Source organism: Westerdykella ornata, assembly GCF_010094085.1.
Source record: "Westerdykella ornata strain CBS 379.55 unplaced genomic scaffold EI97scaffold_6, whole genome shotgun sequence".
Lineage (NCBI taxonomy): Eukaryota > Fungi > Ascomycota > Dothideomycetes > Pleosporales > Sporormiaceae > Westerdykella > Westerdykella ornata.
In genome coordinates this window covers 116,038-136,873 of record NW_022986856.1, presented here as the reverse complement: position 1 = coordinate 136,873, position 20,836 = coordinate 116,038, and the positions used below count along the sequence as shown (strand labels likewise).

General features: G+C 54.4%; 8 protein-coding genes across 8 annotated transcripts; 4 read left to right on the top strand and 4 right to left on the bottom strand.

Annotated features, from left to right (window-relative positions):
• Positions 1-405: 405 nt before the first annotated feature.
• On the bottom strand, positions 406-4,035 carry EI97DRAFT_272137 (uncharacterized protein). The gene is made up of 3 exons (XM_033794293.1): positions 3,967-4,035; positions 2,329-3,892; positions 406-2,104 (listed from the first exon to the last, which is right to left on the bottom strand). The coding sequence occupies exons 2-3, from the start codon at positions 3,868-3,870 to the stop codon at positions 569-571; spliced, it is 3,078 nt and encodes a 1,025-aa protein (XP_033655289.1). The 5' UTR covers positions 3,871-3,892; positions 3,967-4,035; the 3' UTR covers positions 406-568.
• A 590-nt stretch (positions 4,036-4,625) lies between these two features.
• Positions 4,626-5,868, bottom strand: EI97DRAFT_272135 (cell division control protein 42). Its single transcript, XM_033794292.1, has 4 exons — positions 5,737-5,868; positions 5,527-5,646; positions 5,041-5,419; positions 4,626-4,988 (listed from the first exon to the last, which is right to left on the bottom strand). The coding sequence occupies exons 1-4, from the start codon at positions 5,754-5,756 to the stop codon at positions 4,902-4,904; spliced, it is 606 nt and encodes a 201-aa protein (XP_033655288.1). The 5' UTR covers positions 5,757-5,868; the 3' UTR covers positions 4,626-4,901.
• A 643-nt stretch (positions 5,869-6,511) lies between these two features.
• EI97DRAFT_271992 (uncharacterized protein) lies at positions 6,512-7,009 on the top strand. The gene has a single exon (XM_033794288.1). The coding sequence runs from the start codon at positions 6,560-6,562 to the stop codon at positions 6,866-6,868; it is 309 nt and encodes a 102-aa protein (XP_033655287.1). The 5' UTR covers positions 6,512-6,559; the 3' UTR covers positions 6,869-7,009.
• Positions 7,010-7,072: 63 nt separating this feature from the next.
• On the top strand, positions 7,073-8,464 carry EI97DRAFT_449204 (uncharacterized protein; the record flags this gene model as incomplete). The annotated part of the gene is made up of 3 exons (XM_033800204.1): positions 7,073-7,165; positions 7,225-7,811; positions 7,906-8,464. The coding sequence occupies 3 exons, from the start codon at positions 7,073-7,075 to the stop codon at positions 8,462-8,464; spliced, it is 1,239 nt and encodes a 412-aa protein (XP_033655286.1).
• A 1,089-nt stretch (positions 8,465-9,553) lies between these two features.
• EI97DRAFT_449202 (uncharacterized protein) lies at positions 9,554-15,116 on the top strand (the record flags this gene model as incomplete). The annotated part of the gene is made up of 12 exons (XM_033800203.1): positions 9,554-9,608; positions 9,656-10,274; positions 10,327-10,431; positions 10,481-10,540; positions 10,590-10,630; positions 10,683-10,991; positions 11,048-11,109; positions 11,159-11,365; positions 11,417-11,765; positions 11,818-12,220; positions 13,522-13,789; positions 13,848-15,116. The coding sequence occupies 12 exons, from the start codon at positions 9,554-9,556 to the stop codon at positions 15,114-15,116; spliced, it is 3,747 nt and encodes a 1,248-aa protein (XP_033655285.1).
• A 417-nt stretch (positions 15,117-15,533) lies between these two features.
• On the bottom strand, positions 15,534-18,093 carry EI97DRAFT_500002 (uncharacterized protein). Its single transcript, XM_033802637.1, has 2 exons — positions 17,636-18,093; positions 15,534-17,574 (listed from the first exon to the last, which is right to left on the bottom strand). The coding sequence occupies exons 1-2, from the start codon at positions 17,783-17,785 to the stop codon at positions 15,763-15,765; spliced, it is 1,962 nt and encodes a 653-aa protein (XP_033655284.1). The 5' UTR covers positions 17,786-18,093; the 3' UTR covers positions 15,534-15,762.
• A 154-nt stretch (positions 18,094-18,247) lies between these two features.
• On the top strand, positions 18,248-20,017 carry EI97DRAFT_431827 (Zinc/iron permease). Its single transcript, XM_033798029.1, has 3 exons — positions 18,248-18,478; positions 18,534-19,631; positions 19,677-20,017. Exons 1-3 carry the CDS (start codon positions 18,426-18,428, stop codon positions 19,849-19,851), a joined length of 1,326 nt encoding a protein of 441 aa, XP_033655283.1. The 5' UTR covers positions 18,248-18,425; the 3' UTR covers positions 19,852-20,017.
• Positions 19,888-20,763, bottom strand: EI97DRAFT_431826 (uncharacterized protein). Its single transcript, XM_033798028.1, has one exon. The coding sequence runs from the start codon at positions 20,716-20,718 to the stop codon at positions 20,086-20,088; it is 633 nt and encodes a 210-aa protein (XP_033655282.1). The 5' UTR covers positions 20,719-20,763; the 3' UTR covers positions 19,888-20,085.
• Positions 20,764-20,836: the final 73 nt, after the last annotated feature.

Here is a 20,836-nt window from a genome sequence, read left to right as displayed (position 1 = left end):
ACAGCGGCCAAATCCGGATGCAACCACATAGACAGTACGGATACAACCCCAGTCCCTCCTGTCAGTAATACGCGCAGTAGAATCCATCAACCAATCATCCGCGACAAACGCCCTCGTGTGTCTTTCACTCGCAGTCCACATCACCTTCACTATTCTTGGCCCCTTATCTCTGGGGAGGCCCACTTCCTGTACGTCGCCGAAGAACACGCAAAAGCAGATCGGAGAATTCACTGCACAAGCCATTCATGATCTGCACACCGTTTTTTTAAAGTTTCCCATGAGAAAAGTGCTACATTACTCGTAAGCTCATTGCCAAGCGGTCGTTCCGCCTTTACCTCGCCTTAAGCCTTTCCGTCTCCGCTCTCCAAGTACAGCATCTAGCCTTGCTAAAGCTGGAGAACTGGAGGAGCGAATGATTAGAGCACCTGAGAATTCCACACACAAGAAAGGCTACGCACAAGTAGCCTGATCGTAGCAATCGCCTTGATATCGTACTCGCACACGGTTATACAAAGCGTCCGGCCCATTACGCTCACCTAGCCAAACGCCGCATATCCTCCAAGTGTTCTCATTTCGAGCCTCCAGAATGGTGACCGTAGCCCGAGTTCGTCTGGTGCGGAAAGGAGTTGGCAGCATTCCCCATTGGATACGTGTTGCCATTGCGCCCCAGCAACGAGTCTTGTAAGGGGTACTGGGGGAGGTACGCTGGGTTGGGTTCTTCGTCGCCATCGCGGCTTGTCGTTGAAGCTTGGTGGACATGCAAACCGCTGCTGCCGAGGACCGGAAGGTTGGTACCGGGCATGGGAACATAGCCATACGGGCTTGCGACATGATGCCCCAGTTGCGCCGCAGAGGCGGCCGCCATGGCCCTCTGGTGATAGAAGCTTCCATCCGCGTCCCTGCCCGGCTCCTGATAACCCGTGAGAAGCTGGTGAGCCCGCTGAGGCGAGGGTGACGAGAATCTGTCCTGCTGCGTCTGAGAAGTGATGATGAGTTTCTGCAGCTCCTGCACCATGCTTTGCAAGCTCTTGACATTGTCCTCGAGGTCACGATACTTTTTGTCCTGTTGCGGGACACGGTCGACGACTTCATCCTTGAGGTATCCCAGCACTCCGTCGAGTTTTTGATTGACAGCCTGGCCCTCCGAGGCGACACGATCTGTGAAAGCTGAGATCCGTTGGTCCACAGCAGTAACGGCAGACTTGATATGCTCCAAGCGTTCGTCCAGCCTGGATTGGAGCTCGCTCTGCTTGTCCTCCGCATGGCTGGCCGCAGCTCGTGCTTCGGACCTGCAGTCATTGATCTCTTTGAAGAACATACCTCCAAGCTCATACATGTGGGAATGACACAAGTAGAATTGATTGAGAATGTCGATGCCAGAATCACGGGGAAGTTGACGCGGACCCCAAGGGCCGGCAGGACCCGGCGGAGCTAGATGAGCACCTCCAGTTGGATGACCTGGAAGAAAACCATGACCTGAAGAACCCGGAAGACCAGGAGGGCCTGCAGGATGCGGAGGGCTTGGATTGCCTGCATGACCTGGACGACCTGCCGGACCGGAAGATCCTGAAGGAACATCTGGACGTGATGGACCTGTAGGTGGATTGGCGATGGAAGGCACATGCTGACCAGAGTCCCCAGAATTCATACGCGACATATCTGAGCCTGCACGCAATGGGCTGGGCACAGCGCTGGCGCAACTGGCTCGGAAGTCCTGCGTCTTGTAGTCGGTCTTCGAAGCGCTCACCCCAGCAAGAATGGTGGTCAACCTGGATGACGATTGTTCCGGTTCCAAATTCGGGTGTTCTCTATCTCGCTCTCGATCGCCTTCGCCCTCGTCCTGTCGCTGGCCGAAGACGATCCCGCGTAGTGCATTCGATATATCCGGTCGTCTGCTTTCGAAGCCAGTGCCGCCAGAGGACATGACGGAGTGGCGTTCTAGGTCAATGGCCGCGTTGATTGCGTGCGCGGTGTTCGAAGCTGGATCGATCTCGCTAAGGTTACCCTGGAATATGATAGGGATGGAGCCGTGCTCGGGATCACTGTTGCCAGAGAGGCTTCTGCGCCTTGAGGGAATGGTGAAGAGATAACGGTTGGGGTCCTCCTGAGTTGCTAAGTTAGCGAGGCTCCGGTGAGTGAAGCAACGCAAGAACACCTGGGCAGTGTGAAGCGGTGCTGACGTAATGAACAGAGGAAGAACGTAAAGGAAGGGCGGTGAGGGGAAGGGGCAAATGTTACAATGGAAGGAGCATGCGGTGATTACGAAGAGAGGCACCCAGCCGCCCCTTCGAGGTGAACAACAGAATGGGGCTGGGATGCAAAACTTACATTTTGAGAAGGACGACCACCTTCAAACAAGCTCTGGGCATAGCTGGAAGGAGAATAAAACCTAGGCGGCAGGGGAGGCAGCTCACCCTCAGCGTTGGCAAAGTGCTTCTCCCGCTCTTCCATCCACCACTGCGGGTATCTCTCTTGCTGCTCCGCATCGTTGCTCTTGAACAGCGGATGCGGGCCGCTACCTTCAAGCTCAACTGCAGCAGTGTCGACCTCCAAGTGAGTAGAGAGCACGCGGGGCTGTTGAACTAGTTTGGCATACTCTTCCGCGGTACCGGAGTGGAACTTGGTAGCACTCGGGGCGCTCTGGGTGGATCCGCGTTTGGTGGACCTCCTGAAGATTGGCATTTGCACAGGACTTTCTTCTCCGCCTGCTGACCTCCGACTGACTGTAACGTATGTCGTTCGATTGGTGTCGCGAGGCGTGTCCTTCTCTGGTGGAGTCGGAGGCATTCCTTGATCAGGGGAGCCGGATTTCAATTGACGAGTTTCTTGAAGTCGCTGAGCAGGTGTTTTGTTGACTGTTTTCGCCTTAGGATTAGGCGTCTGGTCGCGAGACCTCGATGGGCTACTGCTATCATGAGGCCGACGGCTTTGACTATGGTTGTCTTGCAGCGTCGCCGGGAGCGATCTGGACGTGTCGGAACGTGGCGGTGGCCTCCAGGGCTGAGACGGAACGTCGCGTCGTTTGTTGACAGTGCTCACAGTCCCTAGGATCTCAGCAGCCTTGGCCGGCATCGGAGGAGCAGAGGAAACAGTGGAGGAGGAGCCAGATCTGCCGAAAGAGGGCATGCTCATGCCAAAGAGTTTCTTCTTGGGGCTCTTAGTCAACTCGTTCTTTTTGTCGAAACTCTCCGTTCTACCATGTCTATAATGTCCGGCCCTCTCCACATGAACGGAAGAGTCCCCTCGTTCTGGCAGCTTAGCAAACGTGACCTTACGCAAACCTGTTTGTAAACGTGTACCTTTGGAACCTTGACCCATTATTTTGAGATACTTCTTGTCAGCTCGATCCTCAATATCGGCTCGGACTGTCTTCTCCTCTTCAATCTTCGACATGCCGCTTCTGTGATCTTGGGCTTCACTATTTCCGCTCGACGGCATGTGCCCGCTACTCCTGCTCGTCTCCCAGGGGGTGTGCCTACTCGAGCCAGCGCTGCCGTGACTCTTGGTACTCTTGTTGGAATGCCGCGACCCCGCCGTAGACCCGTGACGGCTCGTGACCGACGCGTGGGAGTCCGACTTTTGGGGCGAAATCCCACGGGCTGCTTCGAGGATCTCCGAGATGGCTGTCATCGCAGAGGTAGGCATTGAATTGGAGCCGCCGAGCTTTAGCGTTGGATGGAGCGGTTCCGAGCCTCCCAAGGACGACGTTGGCTGACCCGAGCTCGCCGGACGCGGCTTGGACTGCTTGTCGGCTTCATCTTGCTGTAGGTAGCTAGCCACAGCAAACGCGTTGGGGCCGGGCATACGACCAGCCTGTGGAGGCGGGATCTTGATGGGCGGTGGCCGCTTCTTCTCCTCGTGGGAGGACATCGTGGTAATGGTTGTGGATGACCTGGATGAGGGCGTGTCAGTAAACAAAGGAGGATCCGCGGATGTGGAGCCAAAGGGAGGACAGTGTACACTTACCAGACCGTGATGATAGGCCACAGTGAAGCGCAGCTAGCTGGTATGGCTTATGCAACAATAACTACAAAACGCGCGGAGTACGACGGTTGTGGTCTCCAAGGTGGTGGATAGGAGGAGGCCAAGGAAGGAGGGAAAATCTCTGACGCTGTTGTTGTGGTTGTTTACCTCCCATGTTGGCGTCCCTGGCGACAGCGGGCTTTCACCAGGAGGAGAAAAAAAGGCAAGCCTTGGGGAAGGCGCCCGCCAACGCGGCTGGCGGAAATAGGGTGATGTGAGCTAGGAAAATCCGATTTTCTAGAGTTCAGTTAGCTAGGTACAGATACCTTCTGGTCCTTGGACTTACTGAATATTAGGTAGATTGGAACGCGGACGCTGTAGAGCCATGTTACGACGCTTCGTTCTAGCCTACATAATCTGAGCACTGAAACTCAGCAGCGTAGGCATAGCCCTTTTTCCGTCATCCAGGTGCCGCCCTAGCGATTGAGACTGTATTGAGACATTTGGAGGTCACGATGAGAATAAGGACAGAAAGGAAGCTGAGTATAGACGCACAAAAAAGCGTTCTGTCGTACGATACGAGGGAAGCTCTAAAGAAGTGAAATTTCTCCTACCAATCCGCTTCTCTGTCAAGCCGTGCGCCAAATTTTCTCTCTAGACACGGCTTAGAGAAGCCACCCCGAAACGAATCTCAGATTGTTGGTTTCCGTGTTCTGTCCCAAACACCCTGCTATGCCACAGTCCTGCCGTGAAGAAGACTACAGATGAATCCGGAAAGAATCAGCGAGTTAGGCTGATGGCAAACACCGTCTCTCCCACATAGCGCCTCAAAGCTCGTCAGGTATTCAAGTGGCCTCATCGGCCGACAAAGATGAGTTCAAATGTCAGACCCCTCAAGTCCACCAAGTCGCGTCTTTGGCATGAACACAACGGATTGGTCAGAGAATACGGCACTGAGACCTCTTCTTACCCTTGGGAGTCTTGTGGTTTCGTGTGGCTGGAGGTTCAAGGGCAGCAACGATGGCCTAAATGTCGCTCAGCATCATCGAAAGTCGGTTATCATGGCATCAGACAAACCTCGTCGAAAACGTCCTTCAGCTTGTACTGAGTCAATGCAGAGCATTCTACGTATTTGACGGCTCCCAGTTCCTTCGCCATTCTTTCACCGTCCTCTCTTCTGACGGGCGCCATGCGCTGCTTGGCAAGCTTCTCTCTCACGGCAGGATCATCGCGCAGATCGACTTGGGTCCCCACGATCAAGCAAGGAACACCGGGACAGTGGTGATGAACCTCGGGGAACCACTTCTCACGGACGTTCTCAAAGGAGGCAGGTGATGTCACCGAGAAACAGACGAGGAAGACGTCCGTCTGAGGATATGACAATGGCCTCAGGCGATCATAATCCTCCTGTCCTGCGGTGTCGAAGAGACCCAGTGTGTAAGGCTCGTCACCAATCCTGGGGCACATGACGGTTAGCGAACGTTCTTCAACGCTCCCCCATACACCAAACCCTGGCACCGGGTGCCTAGATGGACTTCTGTATGGGGATTCCAGGGAGCTCACATTACGGTGACCGCATAGTTGTCGAAAACGGTAGGGACGTATTCGGACGGGAACTTGTTGGTAGTATAGCTGATGAGAAGGCAGGTCTTTCCCACTGCACCGTCGCCTACAACGACGCATCTGATGACAACGTCAGCAAATGGATCTGCTTCTTCAACAAGTAGCTAGGAGAAGCGGGCCTGAAGCCTCTGACGCCCGCGGTGCACGCACTTGATTGTTGCAACCACCATGGTGGAATCGCTACTTTGCTCTGGATTCGGTGAGGTATGCAGTCAGGCGAGGACGAACGAGAGCCCAGGGAGAAGGAAAGGACTCGAGACGAGGGTTCTGGGTACGAATGATGTGAAGGTGCTAGGCCGGGGCGAGTGGAGTGGTGGCCGGTCCGTGATCCAGGGGCTATGGCGGTGCTATTGTCGGCGGGGTTGACAAGCGGGAGGCGTTAGGCCTGGCAGCGATGGATTCAGTACTACTACTCGTCGTCGAGTGTCGTCGTGCGATCACAGAGCGTATTCTTACTCCGTGCGCTGTCCACAACCACCAGGGTGCGTGCTACGCAAGCTCGCCGTTGTCGAAACTCGAAACGTCGGAATCGCGAAGCAGCCGACCAGGGCGGGAAATGGGCGGAGCAGGACGAGGGCAGAAGAGGTGCGCGGAGGACGAGAAGCCAGAGACAGCTGCGGGCGCAGCGTCAAGAAGCCTTATTGCGATCAGGGAGAGTTTGAAGCGGCGTGGGCGACTTGATGGGGGGAGGTTCCAAGGTGGTCGGGAAAAGGTCTGGGCTCCACCGCTGAAGTGCTGCCGTTTGTGCTGATGGGGTAAGGCGCGCTAAAGCTAGCTAATACGGGGGATTCGGAAGCCCGAACGCCGGTAATTATTGTGCATACGCTGCTGATAAGTACCTTACTTGGCATCAACGACGCCGCCCAGCCAAGAGGCCCGCGTGGCTTGGATTTGATTGCGGCACGGTCGCAGAGGATGGCGAGGCAGAAATCTGGTCCAATGTTCCTTTATATTTATTATATTATCCTAGAGAATGCCCGAATGCCATCAGAGTGGGTTTGATATTGGGCAACGTCTTCTCAGAAGCTGCGGAATGTGTCCGTGCGTCATTGTCATTCTTGTTCTTCTGTGGCTGAGCACAACGCTGTACCTACGTACCTGTACTGTACTTGTATCCAGCGGAACACACATCTCTTCGTTATACGTGGAGACGTTGTTGCACCAGTGGGTTCTCCGCACGGAACCGCAGCGGGCCTCTCTAGGGTTACTACAACTCAGGATAATACGCCCGCGGCATTTTGTGCGGGGCGTAGTAGCAGAGCACAGTGCTGTTTACAAGTAGAGGTCGACATCGCCAGTTTAAACTGTGGCTGATGAGGCTGGATCATCAATTCTCCGAACTCCGGCGCTAGTGTGCTTCATCCCAAAACGCTGACAACATGCGCCCTCTGCATCTAATTTGTTCACTGTCGAATCACGTCATGATACAACGTTTTCCAGTTCAATTCGTCCTATACAACTGACAAAATCCCATACCTCCGCCACTATGGATAGCCCTGAGGATGAACTCGAAGTACGTCACCATCGCGGCCTTCGCCTTAAACCAGATGTCTATTACCGGTGCCCTACCCTTGAATCGGTTGGTGCTCCTTTCCGTGTACTTGTCGTCCCTTCAATCTTATAGTCATCTGTGTATAGTTAGACGGTGCTCTCCAGAATGAACTGCAGAAAAATGCAGCAAGCCTCATTCCTGTGGAAATCGTCACCGAGTTTGTATTCAGCCTCGGATCAACCATTACAATCAGCACTGCCCAGCAGGCCAACCTAGCCCACATCGGCCTTGTTCCCACAGATTATCCCCAGAGCATCACTGTCGATCAAGCACTATGTCGTGAGATTCACGGCAAGGAGAGGCTCAAAGCGCAGCGGGCAATCGCTCGGTCAATCATTGATGTCGTCCAAGCCATTGATGGTTTCAAATATTGCGAGCGCCAGGCCTTCAACAAGGAAGGGACTGATGGTGCGCGCTTCAGATACGTTTGCATTGATTCGTTCCAAAATCGTGACCGATCAAGTAACGGCAAAAGGAAGAAAGAGGAAGCAGGCCAGACGGTGGAGCCGGTAGAGGCAAAGAACGGCCAGCGACCCCTTCCCACTTATGACTGTGGAGGTGCTATTCACATCAAGTTTTCGACAAAGCGAGATGCAGTCAATGTTGTCTACAAGCACAATCCTATCCATCGCGACGTGGAAAGCCGACCAGCGAACCATCAGAACATTGACAGGTGCGTCCTATTTCGATGTATTTGTACTCAGACTCCTACTCGGACGGCTTCGAATAGGCCCTTAGTATAAGTGCTTCGGGCTGATATGCTGCAGTGAAAACGCAGAAGCCCAGGTCGCGCCCCAAGCCCAGGTCGCGCCCCAAGCCCAGACCGCTGAGCCTGGAAAGAGGAAGCGCGGAAGGCCAAGGAAAGCGCAAGTTCAAGAATCAAACGGGCTCAGCGATGACCACTTGGACAAGTCAACATCATCAGACACGACCAAAGGTCCGCCAAAGAAGAAGAGTCGCAAAAGCGGCGCATCCGCGTCACTTGAACCTGCGCAAACTCCTTCAAAGAAGGGAAAGAAAAGTAAACAAGCACAATCGGCAGAGAAATCCCGTACGGCACCCTCGGAGCCCGTCCTTCCCGCCCCGAAGCCGGTCAAAGGCGCCTGTGTTCGGTGTAAAGAGAAGAAAATCAGATGCAATGAAGCGAAGCCGACTTGTGACCAATGTTTCCGCGGTCTTTGGCAATGCTTTTACGAAACCACGAAGCCCAAAGCAAGGTCGAGGAATGGATGCTTGAACTGCCGACAAAGAAAACGCAAATGCACCGAAGAGAGGCCCTCTTGTACCTACTGCCTGAAGGTTGATGATGACTGCGAATATCCATGACCACATTGCAGAGGAACCGTTGAACAATTCGTGTGCGTAGGCATCATGTCGACATAAAACAACATTGCCCAGATGCATCTAGGACGCGGAAAAGCAGCAGGGTCTGTCCTTAGGGAGCTCAGCAAAGGAGCACAAATCACCATTCTTATCGTGGTGCCATACGCCGGTTAGGTGGAATATCAACCTACAATGGCCGCAAGAGAAGGTCCATGAAGAGACCCACTGTCAAGAGCATGTCCGATTGTCTTTATAGCCACATGCTCCTGTTTTCTCTTTTCGCAAAGCTACACGGAACATACGCTAGAGGACCACTCTATGCGAAAGGTAGGTCGGTTTCCTGGTCTCCTTCAAGACCTAGCGCTGACTCACGGAAGTCTAGACAGTAGTATACGTGTAAATGTCCGAAGAGTAGCCAGACCATCCGTTCGTGGCCCGCTCGGATATCGAATCGGCATATGCGAAGCGGCGAGTGCGGTCATATTCAACAGCGCTTGTAGACATTGGGTATGCAGCTCTGTGTTGTTCCAGGTAGTAGGCATGCCCGCATCCGACCGTTGAGCCTCCAAACTGGGGTAGAGCATTCAGTATTAATGTACCCCACATTCAAGACGTCAACAATTAAGGCCTGACCCCATACAATGGAACCCTACTTCTACGCATATTTCGTCACTGATGATTCCTCCGTCCGTGACACGCATAGTAGGCGGTCTTATTCGATGTTAGCCGAAAGCCAACCCTGTCCCGGGAATGAAATCCTGGAGTACCGGGCCGCCACATCTAAATGCCATACAACGTATGTCCTTCACCTCATTAACCAGATCAGGTGCCCAATCTATCCCAAGCACATTCCTGGACACGATCTGCGAATGTTGGACGGCCGAGGGTTTTCCACTGCATAGAGAAAGTAACAAGACAATGGCCAAGGAGGTAATTACTCCGCACATTGGGCAGTCGGTAGCACTCGCCAGGAGCCTACAATGATGGTCGAGGTACTTAAATAACTTGCGGGACGCCTTGAAGTGGTAGGCTGCGTTTCCGACGGTATCCTCTGCTTGAACTTGCGCACGAGCTCCTGTCGTCATTATCACCATGCGTGGATATCTTCTGCCGTTGCTGGCCACAGCCGCGCTTGGAAGAGCTACAGGTTGGATTGACTTTAGACCCGTTCATGGACATGTTTAACACCAGTAGCGATTCCTTCGAGCGAGAAGCGAGCTGTTAGCGACTGGGACACTGCGTACAGTAAGGCGACTGCAGCTCTCGCGAAGCTCTCCACCAGCGACAAAATCGGCATCGTATCTGGCCAAGGATGGCAAGCCGGTAACTGCGTCGGAAACACCAAAGCCGCCGGCTCCATCGGATACCCCTCGCTCTGTCTCCAAGACGGTCCTCTCGGCGTGCGTTACGTGCTGGGTGCGACTGCATTTTCCGCCGGGGTTCACGCAGCGAGTACCTGGGACTTGGAGCTTATAAGAGAACGCGGCAGTTTCATCGGCGCGGAAGCAAAGACTTTGGGGATCCATGTTATGCTTGGTCCTGTTGCCGGTCCCCTGGGCAAGATTCCCACCGGTGGCAGGAACTGGGAGGGCTTCTCTCCGGACCCGTATCTCACGGGTCTCGCTATGAAGGAGACCATCGAGGGCATGCAAGAGGCTGGCGTTCAGGCTTGCGCGAAGCACTTCATTGGCAATGAGCAGGAGAAGAGGAGGGAGCAGATGAGCTCGGGGATTCCGGACAGGGTGCTGCATGAGCTTTATCTCTGGCCGTTTTATGACGCTGCCAAGGCTAATGTTGCGTCTTTCATGTGCAGGTCAGTTGTCGCCGTCAGAGTCCTATGAATTCCGCACTGATGTGGGATCCAGTTACAACAAAGTCAACGGCACGTATGCTTGCGAGAACGGCGGCATATTGAATAAAATTTTGAAGGACGAGCTCGGTTTCAAGGGCTATGTTGTCTCGGATTGGAAGTGCGTATCAAGGACTCCTCTGAAGCATCCAATCTGACCACGCATACAGCGCTCAACATACGACGGCCGGTAGTGCCAATGCCGGCATGGATATGACAATGCCTGGAAGGTGTCATTCCCGTTTACCATACCTCTGAAGGATACTAATCCATTGCCAGCAATTTCGAGGGCAAAGACAAAGGCGTCTTGTGGGGCCCAGGTACCAACACTCCCATCATCCAAAATGTACCCGTTGTTCTAACAAGTCTCAGTCCTCCAGCAAGCCGTCAACAGCGGCCAAGTGCAAATGTCTCGCGTCGACGACATGGTCAAGCGCATCCTCGCAGCCTGGTACCTGGTTGGCCAAGACAAGGGCTACCCGACCGCGTCCTTCAACTCGTGGAAGATTGGCCAGCGGGATGTGGGCGGAAACCACAAGACGAATGTGAGGGCTATGGCTAGAGATGGCATTGTGCTGCTTAAGAATACGGGTGGTGCGCTGCCGTTGAATAAGCCCAAGAGTATCGCGGTGATTGGGAGTGATGCCATTGTGGATCCGAAGGGGGCGAATAACTGCGCCGGTGAGCAGTTTACTTTGCGAAGTATGGGTGTCGATGAGTTTGCTGATATGTTGTAGATCGTGGATGCAACGGTGGCACTTTGGCTATGGGTTGGGGAAGCGGAAGCGTGGAGTTCCCGGTAAGCTCGGGTCCAGTGGTCAGGTCAAGGGGTTTACTAACGGTTCTAGTATCTGGTTGCTCCCTTGGATGCCATCCGAACACAGGCTCAGAAGGACGGAACCACCATTGTGACTTCGACCAACGACAACGCTCAACAAGGAGCTGCAGCTGCACAGAAAGCCGACATTGCCATTGTTTGCATCAACTCTGATTCCGGCGAAGGTTACATTGAGGTCGAGGGAAATGCTGGAGATCGCAAGAATCTGGATCCTTGGGTACATATTGCTATCCGCTTGCTTTATGAATTTCTACTAACATCGACACAGCACAATGGGAACGATCTCGTCAAGGCGGTCGCGGCGGTGAATAAGAAGACTATTGTTGTCATTCATAGTGTTGGACCACTTATCCTGGAGCCGTATATTGATAACCCGAATGTCGTTGCCGTTGTGTGGGCCGGTCTGCCAGGCCAGGAATCCGGCAACGGTCTCGCTGATATCCTCTACGGCGTCGCGTCTCCCAGCGGCAAACTGCCCTACACCATCGCCAAGAGTGCTTCCGACTACGGCACATCCGTCGTGAACGGCGACGACAATACGTGGGATCTGTTCATCGACTACCGCAAGTTCGACAAGGACAACATTGAGCCTCGCTTCGAGTTTGGCTTTGGTCTGTGTAAGTATACTCGTACCTGTATCCATACTATGCGTGACACTAATACCAACAGCATACACCAACTTCACCTACTCGGACATCACCGTCGAAGGCAAACCCACCTCGGGCCCCGCCAAAGGAACCAAAGGCCCCGGCGGTCCCGCCGACCTCTGGGAAACCGTCGCAACCGTCACGGCGAAGATCACCAACAGCGGCGGCGTCGCGGGCGCCGAGGTGCCGCAGCTTTACGTCGGATATCCTTCCTCTGCGCCCGGACTTCCGCCCAAGCAGCTAAGGGGCTTCAATAAGTTGAAGCTTGCGGCTGGGGCGAGCGGGACGGCGACGTTCAAGCTCAAGAGGAGGGATTTGAGCTATTGGGATACGGGCAGGCAGGCGTGGGTGGTGCCGAGTGGGGAGTTTACGGTGTGGGTGGGGGCGAGCTCGAGGGATTTGAGGTTGACGGGGAAGATTACTGTGTAGAGGATTGGAGCGGACTTGTTGTACAGTAGATGGAAGAGTATGGCTGCTGAAGAAGTGTCTTGTGCGCTTTTCCCATTGGCTTTATACTGTACCCCCTGATACCACAGTATATATATACTATATACTCCATGCTATGGTGCTGCTCCGCTTCCAAGTATGGGCGGCTATGTTTATTGACACACTACTTCACAGTTTAGCCAACATAGCGAAAAGCGAAAAGCGAAAAGCGGTGACGTTCTCACAGAAATATATGCAGCAGAGCCTATGCAAGCCTTTTGACCGCTTTTCAGATTGCCATACTAGGCTTCGATGGTGGGAGCCCTGGAGGTCCCGAGGTCGTTTGCTGTCGATCCTGTGTACTGATTATTATACCTACCAGCCAGCCAAACAGACAGCGCCACATCAGAATTGGATTTCTTTGTGCTATGTCTGTCTCTTCGCAAGTACACGGTTTAAATACGACGATTGCCTGAACATGCCCAGGTGAAGGTCCTCCACTTGTTGCAGATCACGTGACCATATTTCGATCTGCGATCTGGCATTCGGTTCAGCCCCACCACCATGTGGTTTTCAAAATTGGCACAGATTGCCGTCGCGATAAGGACTGCACCGGCCCGCGAATCAGGAGGCGGTGAAAAAACCTTTGTCTTAGAATGTTGGTGCGTCACCTGGCAGGCTGGGCATTAGTGCCTTGGCGCCCCTGCCCCTCTCTTATTGACTTCACGCCCTTTTGACACAAAATTCCCGTTCCTCAGTCCTCCTTCGCACCCCCATCGCATGCTGTCCGTCTTCATCTGAAAGCTCTCTTTCTACTTCGCTACCGGGACAATAGTGCCCCCTTCCTCGACTGATCCAACCCAATCTAGTCTAATCGCGCTTATGCGTGCTGTTCAAACTACCTTCACTTCCCAGGTACGTCGACGAAATGACTCCTGCTTCCTTATCTTAAAGGCCCGCCGCACACAAGATCGTGGGCTGCGAGCCGCTCCTCTCCACCACGCTCGCAGTCTCTGCACTGTTGCCAGTGTCTCCTCTATAGCGACTACAAGCTCTGGGTGCACGACTGGGAAAGTTGGCAACATATCCTGCCCTCCCGCCCATCGGCCAGAGTTTGTTAGTGCTATCGGAGGTAAACCGGCGCTCTGCATACCCACCCAGACTACACTTCAACCACACTCCTTCCTCTTCTCTGTTTGTACTTTGTGCATGGCTAACTGACTGGAACAGGACTACATCTCTGGTATGTCGTCGTCGACAATGCTGCCGGTATCGCAACCCCTGCTAACCCTTCTGCAAGACCACCTGTGGAAGGCCTCAGTAAACTGAAAGCCTCCAATATCCCATCATTCATTACCACTTTCCAATCTTTGAAACCAAAGGCCCCCAATATGCTGTCACAAATCGTCAAGCCTTCCATCGGTCGGTCCGTCCTGGGACAGTTCCAGCGGTCTCGCACACAGGTCCGCTCTCTGGCAACTGTGCAGAGCAACACCCCTCGCCAGACTCCTGCTCCTGCTCGAAGGAGCACTCCCATTTCTTATGAGAGGGCGACATTCACCATCAAGGTACGTTTACGCTGCCTCTGACTCAATCGGTTTACCACGTCACTCACCGCTCTTTCAGAATGGACCAATCTTCTCGGGCAAATCATTCGGCGCCAAAGCCAACGTCTCCGGCGAGGCCGTCTTCACCACCTCCCTTGTTGGTTACCCCGAGTCCATGACTGATCCCTCCTACCGCGGCCAGATCCTTGTCTTCACTCAACCCCTGATTGGCAACTATGGTGTGCCATCTGCCGCTCGGGATGAGTTCGGCTTGCTCCGATATTTCGAGTCCCCCTATATTCAGGCCTCGGGTATCGTCGTTCAGGACTATGCCATGAAACACAGCCATTGGACTGCTGTCGAAAGTTTGGCCCAGTGGTGTGCTAGGGAGGGTGTTCCCGCCATCTCTGGTGTCGACACCCGTGAGATTGTCACCTATCTCCGTGAGCAGGGTTCCTCTTTGGCCCGCATCACTATTGGAGAAGAGTACGATGCCGACGAGGACGAGGCTTACGTTGACCCTGAGGCCATCAACCTCGTCCGTCGTGTCAGCACCAAGGCGCCGTTCCATGTGAGCTCCTCTCTGGGAGACATGCACGTTGCCTTGATCGACTGTGGTGTCAAGGAGAATATCCTCCGCAGCTTGGTTGCTCGCGGGGCTAGCGTCACCGCCTTCCCCTTTGACTATCCCATCCACAAGGTTGCGCATCACTTCGACGGTGTCTTCATCTCCAACGGCCCTGGAGACCCCACCCACTGCACGTCGACTGTCTACAACCTTCGCAAGTTGATGGAATCGTCGCAGATCCCCATTATGGGCATCTGTATGGGTCATCAGCTCCTCGCCCTTGCGGCTGGAGCCAAGACGCTGAAGTTGAAGTACGGCAACCGCGCGCACAACATTCCGGCCCTAGACCTTACCACGGGCAAATGCCACATCACCTCCCAGAACCACGGTTATGCAGTTGACCCGACCACTCTCCCCAGCGAGTGGAGGGAGTACTTCACCAACCTAAACGACCAATCCAACGAGGGCTTGATCCACGCCACCCGCCCCATCTTCAGCGCTCAGTTCCATCCTGAGGCCAAGGGCGGCCCTATGGACTCTGCTTACCTCTTCGACAAGTACATTGAGAGCGTGCAGAAGTACAAGGACCAGCAGGCCATGTTCTCCGACAAGAGCAACAAGCCTAGCCCTCTCCTCGTGGACCTGCTCAGCAAGGAGCGTGTCGGTGTGCACCCTGCGTACGAAGAGTTCGAAGTGCACGCCCCAGGCACTATCGAGCCCCAAGTTGTCATGGATACTGAGGGTACGCCTGCTCCTCAGCCTATCGCTGCGGCTGCTTGAATGTGGTAGCGGGATTGGGTGGGGTTGTGAGAAAGTGATCAATGCGCATGGTTTGGCAATGGGTTATGGTGCTCTGTGGCGTTTAAGTTTGGGTTTTTCGAGTGTTTTCCTTGCCTGCTTTGATGCGTTCGGTTTTGGCGGACACGTACAATTTCCGTGTGTGGGATATGTTTAGCGAGTTGGTATCGTACTCAATACAATACGTGATTAGAAGTTGATCTTTGGCATCATCGTATCACGTTCTGTTCTCCAATTGCTTGCTCTTCGAAGTTCTAACAGCACAACTTCGTCTCTAGCTTGAAATCACATTCCCTATTCGTTGAAAAGGGCGAACGGAGTATACCATGAGGGAGGCGCGCAATCCGTGGGCTTTTGCAGGCGGGTCCTTCGCAGAAGAGCTTCCTAATTCTTTTATGCCGTTGTCGAGCAGGTCTTACATACTCTGTTGTAATACGGACTAATAACTGAACCGTAACTTGAGCTCTATTATAAGAAGCAGTATAACTTGCGCTTTGGCAGATCGCAAATCATATAGGTGATAAATAGGCCTTTAAGAGTGAAATTAACACATCCAACAGCTGGGCCACATAAATGAGTATATCTACGTCCAACATCCCGAACTCAATCCACACGTCTTTACCACTTCCTAAGCCTTCCCAAACCCCACACCCTCCTCCACCTCAGTCTCCTCCTCGCCCATCTCTTCCCTCGCCCCTTCCTCCCGTCCATCTTCCTCCCCCTCTTTCTCTTTCCCTTCACTCCCTTCTTGCTCCTTACCTTCCACCCCCACCCCCTCTTCAGCCTTCTTCCTCGCCGCCGCCCTCTCCTGTTCCTTCTTCCTCGCGCCGGCCTTCAATCTCTCCCACTGCTCACGGTACCTCCTAATCACCTCGGCATTCCTCTCATTCAGACGCGTAAGTTCCTGCTTCTCCTTCTCTAGGGTATCGAGCTGTTTAGCCTGGGCGGCGAGACGAGCTTCGAGTTCAGCGATACGTGCAGCGTGGACATCATCAGTCTTGTCTTTGTCCGTGCCGGATTCGTTCTCCTTCTCCTTCTCCCTGTCCCTCGCGCGCCCGGCATTCGACACCGTCCTTCCCCCTTCCGCTTTCCCTTCCCTCCACTCAGGCGCTCCCCCGATGACCCCCGGCACGCCACCATTCGCCCCCATCGCCAGCGCCTGCGCCAACACCTGCGGATCCGAAACCTGCTGCCTGAGCCCGCCGCGAAACCGTAAAGACTGCGCCAGCGCATTGTACGAATTCTGGCTCGTAGTCTCCCACATCTGGAGCCGCTTGGCCTGCTTATCGATCAGACCTCTCAACGTCTCGTTCTCGAGCTGCAGCTCCTCCATCGTCTTGAGGCCGTTGCCCCTGCCCGCGCGGATGTTGGCCGCCGTCGTGACTCCCGTCATCGTGGTGGTGGCGCCTACGGCGCCTGCGGCGCCTCCACCGGTACCCTTTGACGAGGGCGGTCTCCGCCAGGACGTCGGGCTGGGCGGGCCGATGGATTCCCTCGCGTCGACGAATTCCTCGTGCGAGGAGCCGCGGAGGAGACCGCCTCCCGCGCCACTTGCTCCGCCAGCGCCATCGCCCTCGCTGATGGAGTCGAGGTGCGTGTCTTGCGCGGCGTGGTGGGCGTCGCGGACGATCTTGGAGTACGGCAGCGTACCGCCCGAGGTGGGGACGAAGTAGAAGGATTCGTTTTTGGCGAAGGGGCCGAGCGGGGCCGAGGGATTGTCGCGGAGGGCGGCGAGGGCGGGTTTGGAGATGAGGGCCGAGAGGTCCGGTTCCGAGGACTTGATGGTGCGGGAGGATTCGAGGGAGTGGGGTTTGGGTTTTGATGGGGGTTGTTTTGCGGGTGGTGAAGGGGGTCGGGCGTCTGCGGTGGTGCTGCTGGGGTTCAACGGGAGGGATGTGAATGCTAAAGGGGCGGAGATGGCGTTGATGACGCCTCCGAAGGCGGAGTAGAAGCGGCGGAAGTTGTCGGTCGGTGGAGGAGAGGTTTCTTTGGTTGCGGCGTCGGCCTCCTTTTTGCGGGATCGAGCCTCGTCTTTCTCCTTAGTAGCCTCCTGTGCCTTTCTCGATTGTTGCTCCAACAGGTCTCGTACCGGTCCTGCCTGGCGGTCGTTGCGTTGGGCTAGCGCTGTAGTCACGGAGACCGAGGATGCGCTTGGCACACCCCTACGCGTGCCCGGGATGCCTCTCATCTCCGCGAGATTACTCGCTATGGAGGACTGTGGGAGTCTCCGTCGGGAGGATACACGGGTGGTAGAACCGGTCTGGGCTGTAGACGATGTGGCCTTTGCGGGGGATGACGTGGGAGGGGGAGAAGAAGAGGTGGCCGTTGCCGGAGCTTGAGGGGCTTCATCACTGCTCTTCTCCTTCCTGCGTGGAGGCTCTTTGATCAGACGGGCAAGTTTGCGGTGGTGGTCTTCGAGGAGCGCGAGGATGCGGAGGGCCTGGTGTTGGAAGTTCAGTGAGCATGTCTTAGTATACCATATATTTGTGAGGGATTCATACCTCCGTATCATGCGTGTCCCTAGCTGCTTCGTGGAAGGAGACGGCAGCAAGCGCGTGCGCTTCGCCGGCTGCGGTGATGCTGCTCCCGTAGGTGGCCGCGGCGGCGGAGCGGGCGTGCTCATGGGCTTTGGTGAGGTGTGCGTTTTCCATGGGGGAGAGACATAACGGGTGCTCTGTGAGTACTATAAAAGAGGGCGCTGCGTGATGTTTGAGAAGAGGTCACAAGGGAGGAGGTGTGTGTGTGCAGACAAACAGTGAAGAAGAGGTCGTGGGAGGGCTGCGGGGAGCTCATCGATAGGTACTCATTCGACTTGAACCCCTGCTATTCCCCTGTGCTGCTGTTTTCCGCGTCCGAACGTTTGAAAGCTGGGAGGTGCAGTAATATAGATGGGAGATAAGCTTTGTAGTGACTCAAGTCTACCTATGTAATAAGCTCTACAACGAAGCTTTCCTCGTAGCATTACTAGTAGATGGTAGTAACCTCGCCATGAAGTAACCTTGGATTAGATGGCAGGGGTTCGTTCGCGCGGGTGCGCCAACCCTAACTAGGTTAGCCGTTTAACCCGTAACTCTGTTCGGAGGGCTCGCGCTTGTGAATGTTGTCACTTTCTGCGTTTTTTGCTTCGTCACCTTTCCGACCGCATTACACTTCTTTTCTAACCTCTTCGACTGCGGCAGGGCATGGAAAGCCATAGTTAGGATCCCCCTGGTGTATTCTCTCCGGTGTCTGTTGGGGCCATCTTTTCCTTTTCGCGCTCTCGCCCAAATCCCCCCTCGTGAGCGCGGCAACATGTGGGACGGACTCTTCATGCTGCTCGCGCTGAGCACGATCATGGGAACTGCGTGAGTCGCCGGAAAGTCATGATAGCGCGCTGGACTGAAGCGCTGACATGCATAGCTCCTTTCTGGCCGGCATTCTTCCCCTCTCGCTCAGCCTGTCGCAGAAACAACTACGTTTCATAAGCCTTCTCGGAACCGGTGTACTCGTGGGGACGTCGCTCATCGTCATAATACCGGAAGGGATAGAGACGATGTACAGCGCGGGAAAGAAGGGGGGCTCGCATGTTGACACGCAGAGCAAGCCTTCAATATCGAGCCAACGTCAGAGCGGGTCGAGCCGTTCCAGTGGATTCGTGGGCTTAGAAAGATCCGAAGCGTTCAAAGCGCCATTCCTGAGACGTGAGGCCGGCGAACCGTCTTTCGTGGACATCATTGTTGAGAGAACGCCCCTTTTGCCCAGGGCCTCTAAGGAGAAAGATAAAACAAAGGAGAAGGAAAAGGAAGCCGAAACAGAGGAAAATCATCCACTCGCGCAGAAAGGGGGCGATGACGACTCCACCGAAGGTCATAAAGAAGGTCATACCCGCGTCCATGCTCCGGAGGGCGAGCAAGAAAATGACACTCATGAACCTGGCGAAGAGCAAGAGCATCACGCGTACATTGGAGTGGCGCTGATTCTCGGGTTTATACTCATGTTCCTGGTGGATCATCTCCCGGAGGCGATTGCTCCGACCAAGCAGCAGTACCATCCGTTGCATATTTCGCTTTCGGATCTCTCAAGGGGCCCCCATAACTCGTCCACAGCATCTTTGACCGCTCTCAACACCCCGGTGTCTCCCATGCCCGAGAGGATGCCTGCACCACCGCCAAAATCGTCCGCTACCACAGTTGGTCTGATCATCCACGCATTCGCCGATGGGATAGCACTGGGTGCGTCGTCGACGGCGCCCAGCACGTCATTATCCTTCATCATATTTCTCGCAATCATGTTGCATAAGGCGCCAGCAGCCTTCGGGCTGACATCTGTTCTCCTGAGAAAGGGCCTTTCGAAACGTACAGCCCGCACGCATTTGATTCTGTTTAGCTTAGCCGCCCCTGCTGGAGCGGTGTTTACGTGGTCGCTCGTCCATATCCTAGGGCGTACCACGCTTGGTGGTGACGACGGTCTAACATGGACCACTGGTTGGGTATTGCTCTTTTCCGGAGGCACCTTCCTGTATGACAACCCCTATGCTCGTTTTGCATTTTCTGACTGTTTCAGATATGTCGCCATGCATGCCATGACCGAAGCGACATCGGCTCAAGAAGAGCTCGTTGTCAATGGTTATATGGACAGCCACCATGCTGCGCGAAGTACGCTTTCCAAATCCGACATCGCCGTCACCCTGGTGGGCATGCTGGTTCCGCTCCTTACTCAGATTGGGCATGTGCATTGAGCGTCTTTTCACGGTTGCCGGCATTGCATGGACATGATACGATGGGCATCTGTTGGGTATTAATCCTGTTGGTTCCTGCTGATACCACTTTCCTCCATTGTAGAATATATTTATAATTCAGCTCGGCGTTTGGTTGTAGGAAATTTATAGACGAATGAAAAGGTCATATCTATCGTTAACCACTCTGGTCATCATCTAGCAGTATGATGAACCCAACCAGTCGCATCATACGTGTTACTCAAATCCTACATCATGACCCAAGTGGCACATGGCAAGAATAAGTGCTTCAGCTTCCTCGGAGAAGTTGGCTTCACCAACATAACCCAGTTTCCCCAGGCCAATCCTTGCTATGGCGGCATACGCCAACGTGTGGCCATTGGCAATAGAGACATAGACGGCTTGTTCCTTTGGCACCTTGCGGAGGAAATATGCCTCAGGTGTGAATCGTCGATTAAGCCCAGATGTCACAATAAGATTCTCATCCGATGATCCAAGTGCAGTAGTGCGAACGATGGGCTCGTCATTATCCCCTTCCCATCTTAAATCGAAGTTGTCTCGCAGGAAGCCCGTGAGCCTCTCCCCAAACACGGACAGGGTGAAGAAGCCGGCCAACACGGTCGTACAGCCCTGTCTGGTGATGTTCTTCACGGCCGAGAGGAGTTTTCTGCCGTCTTCCGAATCGCTGGCTATCACGCCATCCGTGACTAGGATAGCCGTGGGCCAGCGTGTGTTGATGTAGAACAGTGCGTCCTGGATGGATGTGGACTCGTGTACTATTGCTTTGGAGAGTAGATCTGGAAGAAGATGTTCGTAGAGCTGACGGGCAGAGAATGAAAAGCCTTCCAGAGAGAGAATGAGGATGTGCATTGCAAGTCGTTATATTCTGCTTCATAGCGTATGCTTCACGTGCATCCCAGGCCGATCAAAGACGTTCACTCTTGGCAAGGCTTAGATCTGACTCTTATTTTTGACCCGACTTGGCAAT